Source organism: Hypanus sabinus, chromosome 19 (genome assembly GCF_030144855.1).
Source record: "Hypanus sabinus isolate sHypSab1 chromosome 19, sHypSab1.hap1, whole genome shotgun sequence".
In the NCBI taxonomy this organism is placed as follows: Eukaryota; Metazoa; Chordata; class Chondrichthyes; order Myliobatiformes; family Dasyatidae; genus Hypanus; species Hypanus sabinus.
Genome location: NC_082724.1, coordinates 65,120,230 through 65,138,169, shown reverse-complemented (window position 1 = coordinate 65,138,169; position 17,940 = coordinate 65,120,230). Strand labels below are relative to the sequence as shown.

The window sequence follows — 17,940 nt, the reverse complement described above, 5'->3', positions numbered from 1 at the left end:
CTTACATCTCCTTTGGTAGAGACACATCTCCACCTACAACCCATAGCAGTAACAACATTGCAAATTGCACGGACCTTGGTGACTGAGAAAGCTTTTCAATATTGACCATGGAGCCCCTTATAACAAGCAAGAAAACAGAAGGCAGTAACAAGGCATTTACTCTTTGGGTTGTTCACTACTCAGCTTTTTGTAACAGAAATACTGTTCTTTGTAATAACCCAGATCATTTTTCTCAACTCCTTCAAATATTGATTTTTCTCATTCTTCATAGCATCATCTTGCATTGACGTTTCAGGCTATGCAGTCCTAACAACTTCATGTGACCAATCTTTGCCTGAAAAGTCAACAGCATTACCTTTGATTTTTTAAAATATATTTTTCTAATTTGGAAGCTAAATGTGCAATGAAGCAAAAATTCTTCACCTACTCAATGTCAAAATACTTTCTACAAAAAAGTAGTCAATTCAACAGAAAATTGTGAATAGAAATTTTTTTTAAACTGCAAGCGTGACTTCTTACTCAAACTAAACAAATGAACATTGAAAAATTTCTAATTTTCAAAAGACGTGCTGGTTCACAAAGTTTTACAATTACTTTTTAGGTGTACATAGTTAAGCAACATTGACATTGAGAAAGAAACTGGTACTGATAAGCAAGACTGGCTTGAAAGTCTACGTGATGTACTGCAACAAATCACCAAATTTAATTGGCAGCATGATAAAATATGCATAGATAGCTGTGGTAGCCAAGTCATTGGGTGCGGAGGCTGATGGGTTCTTGTTTAGTAAGGTTAAAGTTTATGGGGAGAAGGCAGGAGAATTGTGTTGAGAGGGACAATAAATTGGCCTTGATGGAAAGGCAGAGCAGACTTGATGGAACAAATTACCTGATTCTGCCCCTATGTCTTATTGTCTTTTAATTGATAGTAACCCAGAAAAACAAACAACTGCCTAAGATCAGAAACTTTGTCAGTACAATTATCTTGCACTGTGCAAAATTTACTAAGCACCCAAAATGAACATCTTCATCATTTTTACTATCACATTTTCTCACAGAAATATGTCACAGTAAAGCACAACATGGTTTGTAGTGCTAAGGAACTTAAATTCCACTAACACAAGGCATAAATGCTTGCTAAGAAAGTGCAAATTGAAATTACTTTTATTTCCAAAGTTCTCTTAGGTAACTAGTGCACAGACATAAGTGGTCTTTATTAGCATGCCTGGAACCATAAACCATAAAGAGAAAATCTGCAGATGCTAGAAATCTAAGCAACACACAAAATGGTGGAGAAACTCAGCAAGCCAAGCAGCATCTAAGGAAAAGAGAAAGCAGTCAATGATTTGAGCTGATACATCAACAGTAGATCATAGATGCTGCTGGCCTGCTGAGTTCCTCCAGCACTTTGTGGGTGTAGCATGTCTGGAACTGCAGTTTATCAGTTGCTGTTTGGACAGAAGTTGTCTGGGATTTTCCATTACAACTCACTTCTGAGAAATGATGAGAAGACAATGGCCCAATCTTTGGTTTCACATTACAAAATTCAAAACTAAAAGTGAAAGTCTGCTGTAACACCATCATCTAATGCCTCAGATTCAGGGGAACTAAGTAGAATCTTTGACTTGTCCATAGGAATGAATATGTGTTGTTTTGTTCAAATTCATGCTTCTAATCAGAAGGTAACAAGACACAGGATCAAGTGCAATAGTTGTTCAGCATGGATTGGCCTTGACAAAGCTTAGGATACATTGCTGTAAAATTCTCATTGAAATGTTCCCACAACACTTTCAAGTACTGTTCATCTCATGCTCTCAATATTTATCACATATTTGTTCATCATGGCTATTATATTTTTTCCTCTCTCTTTTTGCATTTGACCATTTTTTAAATTTAACACTGTGGCAACCCACTTCCCAGCGCACTCGAACCGGCTCACTAATCGGTGCGCGCCGGCCTGGAGGCCAGTCCCAAAAAGGGCGCCAAGTCTGCTTCACCAGCAAGGGCAAAAGCCCGCGCGCGGGACGGGACTGTGAATACGCATTCCCGCCCGGGGAGGGCGGGATCAGGAAGGGATCAGGAGGCCGCGGTTCGAATAAATCTCTTTTGCAACTGCAGCTCATCGACTACGTGTCGTTATTTCAGCACACCGCTACAATTGGTGACCCCGACGGCCTAAACGATATTTGAGCCAAAGATGAATGCCACAGCATCTGTTCATGCAGTTTCGTTAAAACTGCCAAGCTTCTGGACACTGCGACCTCACCTATGGTTCCAGCAAGCAGAAGCCCAATTCCACATTCGGCAGATACCCTCGGAGGACGCACGTTACTACTACGTGGTGAGCTCCCTCGACCAGGAAACAGCGGCCCGAGTTGAGGAGTTCATACAGTCTCCCCCAGCGGACGTCAAATACACGGAATTCAAAGCCCTGCTCATAAGGACTTTCAGACTCTCACGGCGCGAGTGAGCTGCCCGCTTACTGCACCTGGATGGTTTGGGAGACAGACCGCCATCAGCTTTGATGAACGAGATGCTGTCCCTGGCCGGAGGACACAAGCCCTGCCACATGTTTGAGCAGGCATTCCTGGAGCAGCTGCCCAAGGACATACACCTGCTGCTGTCCGACGCGGATTTCAGCAACCCCTGGAAGGTGGCAGCCCGGGCGGACTTGCTGTGGAAAGCCAAGAAGGAGAGTGGGGCGTCCGTTGCACAGATCACCAGGCCACGCTCCCAGCGGCAGACCAGACCAGGCCCGGCAGCAGAGCCCACTAACCCCAGAGGGAGGGGTGAGGAGACCAACAAACAATGGTGCTTCTACCACCAACGGTGGGGCGCAAAAGCCCGCTGCTGTAGCCCGCCCTTCAAGTTCCCGGGAAACGCCTCCTGTATGTGTGGGACAAGCAGTCGGGACGCCGCTTTTTGGTTGACACTGGAGCCGAGATCAGCATCTTACCTCCGATGAGTTACGACACCCGCAACAGGGCACTGGGTCCTACCCTGAGGGCCGCGAACAGCAGCACAGTAAGGACCTATGGCACCCGTACAGTGCGGCTACAGTTCAGCTCCAGCCAGTTCACGTGGGACTTCACACTGGCCGCCGTAGCCCAACCGCTCCTGGGAGTGGACTTTTTGCGGGCTCACAGCCTACTGGTCGACCTGCCAAGGAAGAGACTGGTCCACACCGAGACCTTTCAAACGTTCTCCCTGGGTGAAACCCAGTTGCTGGCCCCACACCTAGACTCCATCACCCTGTCTGACAACGACTTCACCAGAGTCCTGGCGGATTTCCCATCAGTTCTGGCACCGCAGTTCATGGCAGCCATGCCCAGACACGGCGTACAGCACCACATCCCGACACAGGGACCACCCCTCCACGTCCGTGCTCGAAGGCTTCCCCCGGACAAGCTCTGACTGGCGAAGGAGGAGTTCAAGAGGATGGAGGAATTGGGGATCATACGGCGGTCCGACAGCCCATGGGCCTCCCCCCTGCACATGGTGCCCAAAGCATCCGGGGGCTGGAGACCATGCAGCGACTACCGCAGGCTAAACGAGGCTACAACACCGGACCGCTACCCTGTGCCGCACATACAGGATTTTGCAGCAAACCTGCACAGCGCACGGATCTTCTCCAAGGTGGACCTCGTCTGGGGATACCATCAAATCCCTATGCATCCTGACGATGTCCCTAAAACGACACTCATCACCCCTTTCGGCCTTTTCAGTTCCTCCGCATGCCGTTCGGCCTAAAGAATGCCACACAGACGTTTCAGCAGTTAATGGACACGGGGGGACACGACCTGGACTTCGCTTTCATCTATTTGGACGACATCTTCATAGCCAGCAGCAGTCATCAGGAGCATCTGTCCCACCTCCGCCAACTCTACGCCTGACTGAGTGAATATAGCCTGACAATCAACCCGGCCAAATGCCAGTTCGGGCTTGACACCATCGACTTCCTGGGCCACAGGATTACTGAAGACGGGGCAACCCCTCTGCCTGCTAAGGTAGACGCAGTCCGCCATTTCCCCCGACCCAACACAATCAAAGGCCTTCAGGAATTCGTGGGTATGGTGAATTTCTACCACCGCTTCCTCCCTTCAGCTGCCCGAATCATGCGCCCCCTGTTCGCCCTGATGTCGGGTAAGGGCAAGGACATTACCTGGGACGAGGAGTCCGCCGCCGCTTTCATTAAAACGAAAGAAGCCTTGGCAAACGCCGTGATGCTAGTGTACCCCAGAATGGACGCCCCTACCGCCCTCACAGTGGACGCCTCTAACACGGCAGTCAGTGGAGTGCTGGAACAACTCATCGAGGGTCGCTGGCAACCCCTGGCCTTTTTCAGCAAACACCTGCGACCACCCGAGCTCAAATACAGTGCTTTCGACCGGGAACTGTTGGCGCTATACCTGGCAATCCGGCATTTCAGGTACTTCTTGGAAGGTAGGTCCTTCACCGCGTTCACGGACCACAAACCGCTTACCTTTGCGTTCATGAAGGTGTCCGATCCCTGGTCGTCCCGCCAGCAGCGACATCTGTCCTACATCTCTGAATACACGACGGATGTCCGGCATGTCTCGGGAAAGGACAATGTCGTGGCGGACGCTCTCTCTCACCATACCATTCAGGCCATGTCCGAAAGGGTAGACAATGAAGCATTGGCGGAGGCGCAGCAGGCAGACGAGGAGATTCCGAGTTACAGAACTGCAGTCTCCGGTTTGCAGCTCCAGGACCTCCCCGTAGGCCCAGGTGAGAGGACCCTACTCTGTGACGTCACCACCAGCCAACCCCGTCCCGGCAGCCTGGCGGCGGCGCGTTTTCAACTCCATTCATAACTTAGCGCACCCCTCCATCAGGACAACCGTCTGGATGGTCTCCAACAGGTTCGTTTGGCACTGACTCCGCAAGCAGGTCAGTGAAAGGGCCAAAACGTGCATGCACTGTCAAACTGCAGCGGCACACGAAAGCTCTGCCGCAGCAGTTCCACCCCACCCACCGGCATTTCGACCACATTCATGTGGATATCGCGGGTCCCTTGCCAGTGTCACGTGGAGCGCGGCACCTCCTCACTATCGTGGACCGGTTCACAAGATGGCCAGATGCGGTCCCGCTCACCGACACCACCTCCGAACCTTGCGCCCAGGCACTAATCGCCACCTGGGTATCTCGCTTTGGTGTACCACCTCCAGCCTGTGGTCAGCTATGGCCAGCCTTTTGGGGACACAGCTGCACCACACAACATATCCCGTAACTGGATAACTCACCAGCAAAGATAGAGAGGTCCGTTGGAGTCTGATGGCACTATTTTCGAACGGTTTTATTCATAAAGGGGGGCACAAAAGTAAGGTTAATACAAACATTCAGAACAGATACATCGGCAAAACTCAATCTAAAGCACGGGTATAGCAATAATCATCATTAAGAAATAATCTTTGGGGAATCGCTGGGTTTCACGTGTTTCAGACAGAGTGAGGAGAAACAACAAAACTTGACCGGGTCTTTGATGAAGCAACACCATTGAATCAGGGGAGCGTTGTTTCCCTGTTATTAGTTCGAAGTCCTTCTCGGTATTATCAGCCACCCGCTCCCCAGGCAGAGAAGTTACGGAGCGCACGTGGCTTTTGACTGGCTTCCAGATATCACGGGAGCGTTGAGCGATCGATTCCTTCTGGTGCGTCTCTCTCTGGGGTACCGCCTTCTGCAGTCCCCTTTTATCTTGACGTGCAGAGTTGTAGTGTCCATCAAAGTAGGGTGATGCAATCCCCACCCCCACATTGCCCGAGGGGGTCCATATCCGTGGTAGCTGTCACGTAGCAGGGTCATGCCCTCAGCACAGGTGTCTCTAAGAGCCCTGGCCAGAACCGTTACATTGTCTCTCATTTGCCTGGGTCCGAGACCGAATTAATAGTGCTCTTACGATTCTCCGGAAGGAGGGGGCTGCTCCCGCCCCTTCGGCCCCTCAGAGCTGTGGTACATTCACAACACCACCCACAGTCCAAAGGACTGGTGGAGCGTTTCCACTGTCACTTGAAGTCGGCTCTCATGGCCCGCCTGAGAGGACTTAACTGGGTGGACAAGCTTCCCTGGGTCCTGCTCGGAATCCGCACGGCGCCCAAAGGTGATCTGCACACCTCGTCAGCCGAGTTAGTGTACGGTGCACCCCTGGTTGTCCCGGGGGAGTTCATACCAGCCCCAAGGGGGCAAGAGAAAGAACCCGCAGCAGTCCTGGGCAGACTACACGAGAGGCTCGGTAACCTGGCCCCCATACCCACTTCGCAGCATGGGCAGAACCCGACCTGCGTACCCAAAGACCTGCTAAACTGTAAGTTTGTGTTTGTACGACGGGGCGGACATCGGGCACCGCTACAGCAGCCCTACGAGGGGTCGTTTACGGAGATCAGAAACAACGGGTCCACATACTTACTGGACATTGGGGGGGGAGAAGAGGTTTTCACGGTGGACCGACTCAAACCGGCCCATGTGGACGTGGCGCAGCCAGTCGTGATTCCGGCACTGCGGCGCAGAGGCAGACCTCCCAAACAGAGTCCTGCCCAGACTGTGGACATTGGGGGGTGTATCGCCGGTTCTGGGGGGGGGGGGGTGTTATGTGGCGACCCACTTCCCAGTGCACTCGAACCGGCACACAAATCGGCGTGCGCCGGCATTGAGGCCAGTCCCAAAAAGGGCGCCAAGTCTGCTTCACCAGCAAGGGGAAAAGCCCGCGCGCAGCACGGGACTGTGAATACGCATTCCCGCCCTGGGAGGGCAGGATCAGGAAGGCTTTAAAGCGAGGCCGCAAAGTTCGAATAAATCTCTTTTGCAACTGCAGCTCATCGACTACGTGTTGTTATTTCAGCGCTGTGTTTAGCACACCGCTACAACACAATGATTCTTGTCTCCTCTATTGGGTATGGTCTTTCATTGATTCTATCCTGTTTCTTCTATCTACTGTGAATGCCTGGAAGAAAACGAATCTCAGAGCTGTATATGGTGACATATACTAGAATTAACCGAATTGAAAATACGTGTGGACTAAGATGTTAACTGTCCTGTGCTATCATCAGTGGGTTCATCAGTTGATCTGCCACCTGTCTTCAGGAGTTTCGGCCCGCGTATGATCAAGACTCCCTCGAGGTGGTGGGCCAGCACCACCTCCCACTGATGAGCTTAACAACTTGGCATCTGCCTCTATCAGAGTTGTTGGTCCCTTCCATCCAACAGATAGTCTACTCTTCAGGTATCTATGCAGCTACTGAAGAGTTTACAAAAGACAGATACACTGTCCGACTATCTGCCCCTCTGGACGTACTTAGTCCACACCCATGATGATCCTGCCTCTGCTGCCTCAGCTACAGCCCTGCTGGTTGACTTGATCTCTCTTCTAGTGAAGCCAAGGTCATGCAGCCGCTTCTGGAAAGTGAACGCAATAAAACCACAGCACCCTACTTCGAATGGATAGCATGAGACCTTCCACCTTCTGTCTCTGCACTCTGATCTTAATTCTGCATACTTGCTTAACTAGCGCTCATGGGCTTCATCCATGTTGTCTTCCCAGGGGACTGTGAGTTCACTGCTTCTCTCTACCAGACGATTACATCTGGACGCAATGTGGTGAAAACTATTTGCTCTGGGAAACTGCCTTTCCTAATATACTTTGATAATAAATTTACCTTGAACTGTGTTGCTTCAGACAGTTCAAGCATATTCTAAGAAGTATCAATGCAGTACATTTGCAATTAAAGCTGGTAACAATATTGCACAGAAGTGACAAGTCTTAATGTATTAGGCAACCCAAGGGAAACCTTGTAACATGTGAATGCATGTGTACAAAATAAAAGATACAAAAGGTCCACAGTTCTGCTGTAATCATTTTCTTCACCACCTTTAACTACAAATAATCTTGGTATTATTGGCAAAAAGAATAGAGAAAGAAAAATGGGGAGTGCACTCTAAGTTGCATGATGATGATTCATTCAAAAGCCTTAAGAGAAAAGGTCAATTAAAAAGGGATTATATAAGATCAGAGCTTGAAACAAGATGGTGAATCTCCATTCTCGATGACTATTGACATTAAATTTTTACCTTTGCTTCTCCTTCCTTGGACCCCTCTGATCAGCTGCATCTTTCTAGTATTTTCTGGCCTTTTCCCCCCCACAGGTTTCCAAATACTGTGCTTAGATACAAGCGGCCCACATTTTCTGAACGTTCGCTTTACGACACCTCGCTTTTATGAAAAAAGGCAGTGCACGCCCCGCAAGCTCCTCCCCCGGAACTGCATTCAGCATCAAGCCGCATCAGCTTAAACACATGTCTGTGAGCATCTGTGCTTTATCTCGATTTATTTTGTGCACCCGTTAGCAAGATGTGCCCTAAGGTATTGGGAAAGCCTAAGAGAGCTCTTAAGGGCGTTACGCTTAGCGTAAAACTGGATGTAATTAATTGTGCATTTCAATCGTGGTCAATGAAGGACATTGTCCACACATTGAACTTGCCTGTGTCCACCATTCACACTATTTACACACAGAAGGAAAGAATCTTGAAAGCTGCTGATGTTACTATTGGTTCTGCTTGTAGCAAAATGGTCTCTTTTAGTCTGCTGGGAACTTTTTGGCAGCTTCATACTTTAACGTTTACTGGAGAGTGTGCTTCGGCTGGTACTGAAGCTGCCAAAAAGTTCCCAGCAGAACTGAAGAAAAGAATTACAGAAGGTGGTTATTTGTATAAGTGTTTAACTGTGACAAAACTGCAATTTATTGGAAAAAATTGCCGAGCACCCCAACCTCCATCGACTCAGCCTAACACACTATCATCAGTGTGCTCACAGTCTTCCCAATTCCGGAAACTACACTGCACATACATTATTTCCACTTTATATAGGCTGTGTATTTTTATGTGTTATTTGGTATGATTTGGCAGCTTCATAACTTAAAGGTTACTGAAGAGAGTGCTTCCGCTACGTACTGAGATTTTTGCTACTCGAGACAGTGATGCAATGATTGCAGAAAAGTATTTCTACTTTATAGTCTGTGTAATCATATCATTCCTGCTTTTACTGTATGTTAACTGCTATTTTAGGTTTTATGTGTAATTTGGAATGATTTTGTAGTTTTTTTTGGGTCTGGGAACGCTCTCAAATTTTCCCCATATTAATAAATGGTAATTGCTTATTCACTTTACGACATTCCGGCTGACAAACCATTTCAGAGGAACATTCTACCTTCAGATAGCAGGGGAAACCTGTATGTACATCACATTTAATTAGCACAACAGAAGATAGATCAATGATGTGGGGGAAATAGGCAAAGGGAATTTGATCAGTAACATCATGAACGATCCTATACACCCTGCTCATGGACTGTTTGTCCCATTCCCATCAGGGAGTAGGCTATGTAGTATCCAGGCCAGGACCATCAGTCTCAAAAACAGTTGCTTTCTCCAAGCAGTAAGGGTGATCAACACCTCCACCAAATAACCCACAACCACCCAACCAAAACTACTTAATCAATTTCAGTCAGTGACCTTATGTAGGTACTCATGTACTTCATATACATTGATTGTATGTCCATAAGCTATCATGTATTTTTACTGTCTTTCACCAGGAGGGGACATGGCTGTGCCTGTTGTCTAGAAAGAAGCGGGAGCTTTACAGCCGCCTTCTTTTCCAGTCTCAGCCCGAAAAGTTTATTCCTTATGAATAAACATTGATAAGAATGTTCATTAGAGCTTATGAATAAATTCAAATAAACTCTTTATTCCTCTCCATAAATGCTGCCTGATCTGCTGAGTTCCCTCAGCATTAGTTTTTTTAAGTTCAATTACAGTAACAATACGTATCAACAGTGTTCACTTTCTTCATTACTTCTTGTAATTACACAGTAGCTTTAGCAAACTGTGCATTAGATCATCCAGATCCCACTGCATTTCAGAGCTCTGCACATCTCACAACTTAGTTACAGTAAAGATTTAGTTTTCCCCGCCAAAATGAACAATTCTACACTTTCCCACACAATATCCCATTTGCTAAATGTTTGCCCACACACAACCCATCTATACAAGGCCATAATATATAGGAGCAGAAGTAGGCCATTTGGCCCATCAATCACAGGTGATCCAATTCTTCCAGTCATCCTCACTCCCCTGCTTTCACCCCACACCCTTTGATGCCTTTCTTTGTATCATAGACAAATTTAGCAGCCACACCTTCACTACTTTAATTCAGGTTACTCAAACAGTAAAAACAAAAAGGCACAAGCACCAATCGACTCCGCACACTACACATTACATTGCCAATAAGACAACACACATGCAAACACCATACGCATTTATTTTCCAGTGCCATCTCTTCAACTGCCTTTTAGGAATCCGAGTACAGGCAGTCCCCGGGTTACGTACGAGTTCCGTTCCTGAGTCCATCTTTAAGTCGGATTTGTCGTAAGTCAGAATAGGTACATCCGGTATTATTTAGCGTCAGTTAGTCAAACGTTTGTCTTGGTATATAGTACATATTTTACCTTTCTATACATATAAAACACATAACCACTATGTTGCTTAGTAATAATTGTAGCTTTCATCGGGGCAGGGCCTTTCACATACTCCATTATTCTCACTTTATCCTTTAAAACTGTTCCGATCGGTGACCGACTGCAGCCTAACACTTTTCCAATGACCGAATACGTCTCACCTCTTTCCAATCGCTTCATTATTTCCACCTTACAGTATTTTCAACTGTGATCGTCTCCCGTCAATGGAACAGATACAGAACAGTACATACTGTACTGTACACCACGAGTGATGCAACCTGAGCGGCCCCGGGTCCTAAAATCCACCATACTACGACAGGTTAAATGGGACAAGCGGGGTCGGTGTTGACCCAAATACGTACACTAAAACACCTTAAACATAGTAATACAGTACTGTACATAATAATACCGCAATAATAAAAGTAACTACACACAGCTGCATCAATGTCATACCGGAAGGGGCATTCGTGAGGTAACATTATGATGGACCAGGTACTGGAGAGTCGGGTTTTAATCCTGCTGCTGGAGAGGGCAGTTGTACTATTGGAGTCAATTTCTTGAAGTAGGCATCAAGGAAGGCGTGTACAGAGCTTTTCTTTTTGTCGTCATAAATGGCCTTGTAGCAGCTAAGGTTCTCTGTAACTGCACAGTAAACTTTGGCGAACCTCTCTGCATTAGGAACTTGCTCCTCTAACTTTGCCATCCTTGTTTCAATGAGGCGAAAGGCTTCAGTTAACTTTTTTGTCGCAGACTTTTTCGGTTCCGGTGTTCCTAGGTCACAGTCTTCTTTTTTCTCAAACACTCTCATCTGCTGCTCTAGTTCCATAAGGTCTTCACTGGTCAGTTCTTCAGCATGGGAGTTGAGCAACTCTACAACATCATTTTCACTGATGTCTCACTGCAGTTCATTACCAACATCAACCACAGCTTGCCTGGCTTCGGCGATGTCATCAGCTGTAAATCCCTGAGAAGCATGCGCAAACTGGGGGCACAATTTAAACCACGCTCTTTTCACATTTGACTGCTTCATTTCATTCCAAGAATCAGCAATATTTTTGATGGCATCATAGATGGTATAATCCCTCCAGAATTCCCTTAAACTCATCACATCTTGGGTAGCCCTGACTGCTTGTGAGAAGGTCCGCCGTAAATAATAGGCCTTCAAGGAGGCTATGACTCCCTGATCCATGGGCTGAAGTAGTGATGTGGTGTTGGGGGGTAAAAATATGACTTTTACATTGGGGTGAAGGTCATCTAAAGTGCTTGGACGTCCAGGTGTGTTGTCAAGCACAAGGAGAATATTGAAAGGAATTTTCTTGGCTAAGCAATAACGTTCAACATCAGGAACAAAATGGTTCAAGAACCAATATAAAGACGGCAATTGCAACCCAAGCCTTTGAATTTGCCTTCCAAATAACAGAAAGATGCCTTAATGATATGGCGAAGTGCCCTCGGATTTAGGGAGCGATACACAAGCAAAGGCTTGAGGTTGAAATCCCCGGATGCGTTACCAGCAAGCAATAACGTTAGCCTATCCTGCGATGCCTTATGCCCTGGTGCACTTTTTTCCTCTTTCGAAATGTAGGTCCTTTCAGGCTTTTTTTTCCAAAATAAGCCAGTCTCGTCTACATTAAATATTTGGTCTGGCAAATAACCTCCCTCCTCAATAATTTTAAAAAACATTTCAGGAAAATCACTCTCAGAACTTGCATCGGCACTCGCTGCTTCACCTTACACTTTAATATTATGTAAATTTGCCCTAATTTTGAAACGATTGAACCAACCCCTACTCGCAACAAATTCTTCATCACAAGCACCTTCACTTGCTGTATGTGCAGCTTTTAAATCATGGAAAAGACTTCGAGCCTTTCCATTTCAATAATCAAACCACTGCGTTGCTTAATAATAATTGTAGCTTTCATCAGGGTAGGGCCTTTCACAATGCTCCATTATCCTCACTTTATCCTTTAACATTGTTCCAATAGTTGACTGACTGTAGCCTAACACTTTTTCAATGACCGATGGCATCTCACCTCTTTCCGATTGCTTTATTATTTCCACTTTTTTTCCAATCGTGATCGTTTTCCTTTCTTTTGATGCATTACCAACACTTGCATCGGATTTACGCTTTGAAGACATGGTTACAAGGGTAATTACGAGAAAAATTTAAGCCAAATACAAAGTCACACATTCAGCAGCGTCAACAGCAACGTGATCCAACTTAAAGTGGCAGGACAGCTTTCCATGAGGTGACGAACTGCTGAAGCCGCACAATGTTTTCATGAGCGTCACAACGTAGTGAGTGCGTTCGTTACTACGAACCATTGTACTGTATTTACAGTAACTCGGATTTTCAATGTAATAGGATTTATGGCAGGCCGTTCGTAAGTACTAGTTGTCCATAAGTCAACGTTTGTAACTCGGGGACTGCCAGTATTCAGTAATCACTGATTCCCTTTTATGCAGGGCATAATGTTACTTAATCAAAGAACTCCTCTTCACCAAATCCACCCCACCCCTACCTGAGATAGCCTGGCTTTTGGCTTACACCTGCCCCCAGCCCACCAATCACCTCAGACTCCTGTCTCACCATTCCCCTCCTGGCCTTTATACTCGCCATCTCACCCCTCGACTCTCAGTCCCATGTAAGGCTTTCACTCAAAGTTGACAACTCCTTTCCTCCCAGATGCTGCTCAATTCGTTGCATTCCTCCCAACAGATTTTATCGCATCTGCAGTCTCCTGTATCTCCAAATAGTCAAGCATAATTTCTCTTTCTTAAAACTACGTTGAGCCTGCCCAATTATGTTGAAATTATCCAAGTGCCTTGATATAAGATTCTCAATAAAAAGTTTTAACATTTCCCTATGACAGATGTTAAGCCAACAGCCCATAGTTTCCTTTTTCCCATCCACTCTCCCTGCAAGCAACAGCACATCAACAAAAAATTAATGTGATTACTCCCAAGTTAGTATAAGATATTTCTACCAGGTTTCAGCCTACCACATGACATCAAGTCTGCTCTGCCATTTCAGGATGACTGATCTATTAATCCTTCTCAACACCATTCTCCCAGTAACCTTTGACACCCTGATTAATCAAGAACATATCAAACTCCACTTTGACTTGGCCTCCACAGCCTGCTTTGACAATGAATTCCACAGATTCATCACCCTCTGGTTAAAGAAACTCCATCTCATCTCTGTTCAAAAGGGACATCCTGTGGCGACCCACTTCCTAGCGCACTCGAACCGGCTCACGAATAGCCAGCATGCCGGCATAAAGGCCAGTCCCAAAAGGGCGCCAGGTCTGCTTCACTAACAAAGGGAAAAGCTTGTGCAGGACTGTGAATACATGCCTCCTATAGCATCCGTGCCCGGGGAGGGCAAGATCAGGGAGGCTTTAAAGCAAAGCCACGAAGTTCAAATAAAATCTTCTTTAACTGCAGTTTACCGACTCTGTGTCGTTATTTCAGCGCTGCGTGTAGCACACCGCTACAATCCTTCTATTCTGAGGGTGTGCCCTCTGGTCCTAGACTCACCCACTATAGGAACATCTTCTCCATGTCCACTGTATCTTTGGCCTTTCAATATTAGATAGGTTTCAATAATATCCACCTCCCCCCCCCCATTCTTCTAAAATCCAGCGAGTATAGGCCCAGAGCCATCAAAAGCTCCTCAAAAGTTAACATTTTCATTCCTGGGATCATTCTCATAAACCTCTTCTGGACCTTTTCCAATGTCTGAACATCCTTTCTTAGGCAAGAGCCTCAAAACTGCTTACAATACTCTCTATAGTCCGACCAATGTCTTACAAAGCTTCAGCATTAGACCTTCGTTGTTTCATATTCTAGTCCTATCAAAATAAATGCCAACATTGCATTTGCCTTCCTTATCACCGACTCAACTTGTAAATTACCTGTTAAAGAACATCAACTTAAAAGATTAACCCAGGATTTCTCCACAAATGCATCCTGCCCTATAGAGTACTTCCTTTTTTTTTCTGTCTACTTTCCTTCACATGCTTTGGCTTCCAGAACCAAAGCAGTAGTACCAAGAATGAGAAACATAATCCACAAGATTGTTATTGCGATTATTTACTGAGATTCTTCAATTTCCATCTGTTGTCACAGAGACGCGTCATTACATTGTGGCACACAGCGCGGCAAGACAACACAACACAAGTTTAGTACGGAAGATTGTGCTTAATAGCCAAGATTACCAGTACACCAGAAACCAGAAGCCAAGATGGACATATGGTCATGAAGGGCCACTGAACTTCCTTAAGTTCATGTAAGTTACTTCCTGAAGATCAATTCATTTGAATAAATTAATTAATGTGCTTTACTGTGATATATTCACCTTAAATGTGAACCTGATAAACATATTCAACAGCCAAACCAAGAATTTATGTTCCAGTTTCTATCTTGTAATTTGAAGCCTCGACCAAAAGTGACCAATGGACATCTACCAGTAAATAGCTTGGTAGTAAAAAGAAAAAATATACAATATATACTGCATCATACATGTAATTATGTTATAATTCTTGGATATACAGTCAAGTTTAGGTAGATTTATGCAACAAATGCACCTCTTATTCACACGATAAATATTTGACACTTTTCAGTTTCACTTTTACATAAAATGAACATGCCTACATTTGACATGAGGAGTTAGTTATCAATGATTATTAAGGTGAGAAGTGTTTTTTTGAGCTGAAGTGCACATTTTGGCACAACAATTTGATCTGCTTCTAACTGTGCCTTGGGAGTGCCAATAAAATGGGAAAACATTCTGCTCCCATGTGGTGTCCTCACCTTAATGAGCAAAGAGAGATGTAGCTCATTTCCTTCTCAAGAACAACTGCTCTAGGACAGATATATACTTAATATCTTCTACCTTTCATGCAGCATGAAAACAAAAGTCTTACAACAGCAAACACTGATAAATTGAATGGATTAAATCCTGATAACAGAATAGCTGGGTCAGCTAGAGGTTGCACACAAACTAATTGAATGAATTTGGAATTTTAAAGTACTAAAGATTTTTTCTCAATCAAACCAACTAAACTGATAGAAACTAATTTAACAGAATCTACAAACCAGTTACATTTTTATAAATTCTGCAGCAATCAAATTCTTTAACTTGATTTTTCCAGTCCATTAAAAAAAATGAAATGTATAACATTGCACATCCCTAAATAAAGGGATGAACAAGAGACATGGGATAAACATAGTTGGGATAAATCCTGACATTCAAACAGATGGATCAGAGAGGGGTTGCATTTAAGCCAATTCATGAATGAACTTGGAATTCAAAGTTACACAGGTATCTAGGTTTGACTACAAACTCCACAAATAAATCTAAAGACCATCATGCTACTTGCACTAAATTGTTACTCATACATTATTGAAAATGTGGCCATTCAAGGTGGCTTGTGACGCTAAGATGGAATCTGCAAACTGAAATGGAGCAGACTTCAATAGTTTCAATGATCAAGAAGAGATCCCTTTTTAGAAAAAACTGTACCATGTTACTTTTAAGAATCATGAACAGAAAACAGCAATGTAGAGCTGATGAAAGATGAAAAGGAAGAACTGCATTCTTTGAAGAGACTCATAACCAGAAGACATGGTATGATATGATCAGCAGAAATTTCACAACAGAGTTAAGCAATGAGACCTCAGCACTTGAAAGGTCGTTAGAAACATAGAAAACCTACAGTACAATACAGGCCCTTCAGCCCACAAAGCTGTGCTAAGCATGTCCTTACCTGAGAAATTACCTAGGGTTACCCATAGCCCTCTATTTAACTGTATACCTGTCCAGGAGTCTCTTAAAAGACCTTATCGTATCCACTTCCATTGCTCCGGCAGTCTATTCCACACACTCACCACTCTCTGCGTAAAAAACTTACCCCTGATATCTCCTTTTTACCTACTCCTAAGCACCTTAAAACTGAGTCCTCTCGTGCTAGGCATTTCAGCCCTGGGAAAAAGCCTCTGACTATCCACACGATCAATGCCTCTCATCATCTTATACATCTCTACCAGGTCACCTCTCATCCTCCAAGGAAAAAGGCTGAGTTCATCCAACCTATTCACATAAGGCATGCTCCCTAATCCAGGCAACATCCTTGTAAATCTTGACTGCACCCTTTCTATAGTTTCCACATCTTTCCTGTAGTGAGACAACCAGAACTGAGCACAGTACTCCGTGGGGTCTAACCAGAGTCCTATATAGCTGCAAAATTACCTCTCAGCTCCTAAACTCAATCCCACAATTGATAACCACCAATGCACTGTATGCTTTCTTAACCAGAGTCAAGAGTGCAGCAGCCTTGTTTGTCCTGTAGACCCCGACTCCAAGATCCCTCTGATCCTCCACTGTCAAGGGTCTTACCATTAATACTACATTCTGTCATCATATTCGACCTACCAAAATGAACCACCTCATGCTTATCTGTGTTGAACTCCATCCACCATTTCTCAACCCATTTTTGCACCCTATCAATGTCCCGCTGAAACCTCTGACAGCCCCCCATACTATCCACAACATCCCCAATCTTTGTGTCATTAGCAAATTTACTAACCCACCCCTTCACTTCTTCATCCAGATCATTTATAAAAATCACGAGGAGTCGGGATCCCAGAACAGATCCCCGAGGCACACCACTGGTGGCCGACCTCCATGCAGAATATGACCCGTCTACAACCAATGAGAAATCCTCATCTAAGCAACTTTAGAGTTAATCGATATCTGAACCGAAGATCGGAAAGTGGGAATCACCCGAATAGTTAATTTTTGTACCAGAATGTTTGCGATAGGCCGAACTTGTAAGCATAAATTTCTACAATTTCGGCTCACGGCTAAGTGCTGAACTCCAGCTCTAGGCCACATGAGATGACTGTAATTCTCCACCGGCTCAGTCCGTCCAATGCTCCGCTTCCTTAATCCACCCGCAATCTCGAGAAGGCCTCATCGACCACCCCCACCCATCACTCCCTTTCCTTCTGTCTCTTCTCCCACCCACCATCCCAACTCGAAAGTCACTGCACGTCTGCTCACCACGAATCCCCCTTCACCAACACCGTCTTCAGCAAGTTTCCGATTTCATTCTTCTGCCTCTCCAGATCCGGGACACCGCCTTCCGCCATTACTCTCACCCAGAAAGAGCGAGTGCGCGAGCCCGAAGCGCGCATGCGCGACGCCGGACGCCCTGGGGTAGCTTTCCGCCTACCCCACCCCCACCCCCAGGCGAGCTTCGAGAGCGAGCGTGCGCGCGTGCGTGCGTGAGCGAGCGTGCGTGCGTGTGCGAGCGCGTTCATGCAGTACGCTCGCTTGCGCAAGCTCCGCGCTCCAGACGTGCATCATTCACATCCAATGATGCGTCATCCAATCAGGTTGGGGCTAATAAATACCGGG

General features: G+C 45.6%; 1 protein-coding gene across 2 annotated transcripts in view; it reads right to left on the bottom strand.

Moving 5' to 3' along the window:
• The window catches only part of usp4 (ubiquitin specific peptidase 4 (proto-oncogene)), a 112,369-nt gene extending 94,654 nt beyond the window's left edge, over window positions 1–17,715 (bottom strand). For both annotated transcript variants that reach the window (XM_059944558.1, XM_059944560.1), the window contains exon 1: window positions 17,584–17,715. In XM_059944558.1, the coding sequence (XP_059800541.1) occupies window positions 17,584–17,672 (89 nt within the window). In that variant the 5' untranslated portion in view covers window positions 17,673–17,715. The remainder of the gene's footprint in view (window positions 1–17,583) is intronic.
• Between the last annotated feature and the right edge of the window lie 225 nt (window positions 17,716–17,940).